The following is a 3,701-nucleotide window of genomic DNA, read 5'->3' on the forward strand; positions in this document are numbered from 1 at the left end:
TCCAGCTGAATTATAAGCGGGGACTGCCCTCCCTCCTTCCCGTCTTCATAGGGCAAAACACATGCTGATGCCGTCCTCAGAGGCCGGGGTAAACACGTGTAAATGCGTCCTCTGTGATCAGCTGGACTCAGTACCTCGCAGTGGAACCTCAGCCCCAGACAGTGGAGAGGAGATCAGGCGTGCTGAGGCCTTTTGTGGTAACAGCTCGGGGACCCTAAAGGTCAGTGCGCACCCCAGCACCTGGGGGCCCAGCCTGCAGCTCGTGAGGAAAACCCGGGCCTCTGGGCTGGGTTCACACCCGCATCCAGTGCCCTCCTGTCTCTGCCCACCTGGCCCGTTCACCTGCTGCCTGAGTGTCGTCTCTCCTTACTGCCCCCAGGACTGAGGCCCAGGTGTACGTGCGGTACTTTTCTAGCACACCGGCGGAGGGGAGCACCCTGTGTGGCTGTGGCTCGTTGCAGACCACGTGCGAGCTTCCCGTGAAAAATAACCCAGGAGCAAGGTGCAGAGCCCGGAGCTTTGGAGGCTGTGCATGCATGGGACGGTTGGGCACGGCTGCTGTGCGCTCCTTCCTTTGAATTATTCTTTTACTTTTATTTTTAAATGATCTTGTTTAGTTCTGGCTGTGCTGGGTCTTCCTTGCTCCGTGGGCTCTTCTTCTGTAGTCACGGTGAACACGGGCTGCTCTCTAGCTGTGGTGCTCAGGTTTCTCCTATGTCTTGTTGCAGAGCGCAGGCTCTGGGGACCTTGGGCTTCCGTGGTGGGGGCGCATGTGGGCTCAGTACTCACGGCTCACGGGCCCCAGAGCACAGGCTCAGTAGTTGTAGGGCACGGGCTGAGTTGGATCCTCTCAGACCGGGGATCCAACCCATTTCTCCGGCATTGGCAGGTGGACGCTTTACCTCTGAGCCACCAGGAAAAAGACTGACTTCATTGGAGAAGACCCTGGTGCTGGGAAAGATTGAAGGCAGGAAGAGAAGAGGGCGGCAGAGGACGAAATGCTTGCATGGCATCACCGACTCAATGGGCATGAGTTTGAGTAAACTCCAGGAGTTGGTGATGGCCAGGGAGGCCTGGCGTGCTGCAGTCCATGGGGTTGCAACGAGTCGGACACAACTGAGAGACTGAACACCACCACCACCAGAGAAGCGCACTGCTTCCTTTTTATTTTGGCTTCTGGGAGAACTTTCCCTTCAAAGCACTGTCCCTGTCATTGGTTGTACGCTGTCGTCTGCTGGTATACTCTTTGCCAGATCGGAGGAGTTTGACAGTGTGTTGAGATCCTTGCTTATCTCACCGAAGGTTTGGCGTGATTTTCATCTACATTGTGAAGAAGAGTTACGTGACCGCAGAGTCTTCTGCAGATTTATAATCCCCCTGTTCTAGGCCTTGTAAGTGAAAAGCACCAGCTTTAGAGGAAGAGCGTGTAACGCCTTTTAAAAGAATACAGCTCTTTTCCGTCTTTAGACTTTGTCGTTTCTCTTGCTCATTTCTTCCTCCTGCACTTGGCTCATGGCGAGTCCCGAGTGGTGCTCCTCGCCCAGCCTCTGCTGTTTTTCCTGGCACTCTGCGTGCTTTCCAAACCCAGCGGTAGTTTCTCACTCGCTCAGTGCCTGCACTGTCTTGTTAGTCTCTCTCTCCCAGCTGCTGGAAGAAAAGTGTTCACAGGAAGAAAGCAAAGTATACACAGGCTGCCTGCCAGGCCCTGCCTCTGCACACCTGCAGAGCCCTCCTGGTCTTGAGGGAAGCGGGATGTGAGCGAGCATTCGATACGGCCACCCCTCCTCATTGTCCCCCAGAGGTGTGGGCCAGCCCTTCCCTCTCCGCCGGGACTTTTTCAGAGAGATGACATGCAGGGGGGCTTCTGGAAGAAATCTGAGCCTCTCAGGTTACGATCCAAACACTGGCTTCGTCCACCAAGGAGCCCAGGAGGACTTGTCTTTAAGTCTCACCTTCCTTTGTACCAGAAAGGGAACCAAAACTGGGACGTGTCACCCAACCCCGGGGTCATGCCTGAGCGAGAGCAGTCAGGTGTGTACCAGAATGGAGATCTGAGAGCTGCTTCGTAAGTTAAGTGTGTTAGTCGCTTAGTCGTGTCTGACTCTTTGCGACCCCATGGACTGCAGCCCACCAGTCTCCTCTGTCCATGAGATTTTCCAGGCAAAGATACTGGAGTGGGTTGCCATTTCCTTCTGGGGATCTTCCCAACCCAGGGATCAAACCCAGGTCTCCTGCACTGTAGGCGGATTCTTTACTGACTGAGCTACAAGGGATCTGCTCGTTATGTGTCTCTTACGGTGTCCCCTCCCACTGTCTCCCCATATCCAGCCCATGGTAGAAAAGCGAGGACCCAGATAGTTAAACGGAGAAGGCAATGGCACCCCACTCCAGCACTCTTGCCTGGAAAATCCCATGGACGGAGGAGCCTGGTAGGCCGCAGTCCATGGGGTCACTAAGAGTCGGACAAGACTCAGCAACTTCACTTTCACTTTTCACTTTCATGCATTGGAGAAGGAAATGGCACCCCACTCCAGTGTCCTTGCCTGGAGAATCCCAGGGTCGGGGGAGCCTGGTGGGCTGCTGTCTATGGGGTTGCACAGAGTCGGACAGGACTGAAGTGACTTAGCAGCAGATAGTTAAAGCACTGAAGGTGAGTTTGTACTTGATACGCAGCTATACGTGGTTTTGCCTTGAAAAGCGGAGAAAGCAAAGCCGTTCTGTGCTGCTGCTCCTTGTCCAAGGCTTGGTCCTGCCGCCACTGGCCAAGTGTCTAGGGCCCCTTCCTAGGAAGCGGGCTGCAGGCAGGAAGGACCAACCAGAGCAGAGCGGGCCGGGAAGGGCAGGTCAGCTGCCTGGAGATGCTGCCTCGGGCTGGGGTGGCTGGGGGTGGTCTCCGGGGCCGTGCACTTCGCCGAAAAGTGTAGAATCAAGTTACCTTGCAGGGAACCCCCGCCGCTACTGCTGCACGACCGGACCGCTGCGGGTGGGGGGCGGAAATGGAGAGCACCGGACTTGTGCCTTCCTCCTGGGAGGTGCAGGCGGGCATCTGTGCTCACGCAGGGGCTCCATTCAGAGCCGCACCCGCGTCCGCCCGCTCCCGCCGGAGTGATTGCAGGGGTCGCGGAGCACTCGGTCGGTCCCTCGCGGTGCAGGCCCTGCACACAGGCTGCAGTGTGCACGCTCGCGGGTGCTCCATCAGGACGCCAAGTCTCAGTAGTGGTCAGGCTCAGCAGAATGTGCCTGTCAACGGAAAAGACGCTTGAACCATAACGCAGACATTTCGGGGCTTCCCTGGTGGGTCAGCGGTTAAGAATCCGCCTGCAGTGTGGGAGACGAAGGTTGGATCCCTGAGTCTGGAAGATCCCCTGGAGGAGGAAATGGCAACCCACTCCAGTATTCTTTTTTTTAATCTAAATAATGTATTTTTGTCTGTACTAGCTCTGTTACCGTGCAGGCTTTTCTCTAGTTGCGGAGAGCGGGGGGCCTCCGTGTAGATGCCGTGCGTGGGTTTCTCACTGCCGTGGGCTCTGTCTGCCGAGCACGGGCTCTAGAGCATGCGGGCTTCAGTAGTTGCGACACAGGGCTCAGGAAGTTACAGCTCCTGGGCTCTGGAGCCCAGTCTCAGTTAGTGGTGGCTCAGGGCTTTAGTGGCTCCAAGGTAGGTGGGATCTTCCCAGATGGGGGATTGAACCCATGTCTCC

The 3,701-nt window shown here is 56.3% G+C and overlaps 1 protein-coding gene across 1 annotated transcript in view; it reads left to right on the forward strand.

Annotated features, from left to right (window-relative positions):
• Positions 1–3,701, forward strand: part of LOC104983642 — a 46,241-nt gene that overhangs the window by 6,700 nt on the left and 35,840 nt on the right. Inside the window, exons 3-8 of the mRNA XM_010833174.1 lie at positions 52–285; positions 380–502; positions 1,254–1,302; positions 1,842–2,065; positions 3,033–3,132; positions 3,467–3,658. Of these exons, the coding sequence (XP_010831476.1) occupies positions 52–285; positions 380–502; positions 1,254–1,302; positions 1,842–2,065; positions 3,033–3,132; positions 3,467–3,658 (922 nt within the window). The remainder of the gene's footprint in view (positions 1–51; positions 286–379; positions 503–1,253; positions 1,303–1,841; positions 2,066–3,032; positions 3,133–3,466; positions 3,659–3,701) is intronic.

The sequence above is a fragment of the Bison bison genome, unplaced genomic scaffold (genome assembly GCF_000754665.1).
Source record: "Bison bison bison isolate TAMUID 2011002044 unplaced genomic scaffold, Bison_UMD1.0 scf7180017863030, whole genome shotgun sequence".
In the NCBI taxonomy this organism is placed as follows: Eukaryota; Metazoa; Chordata; class Mammalia; order Artiodactyla; family Bovidae; genus Bison; species Bison bison.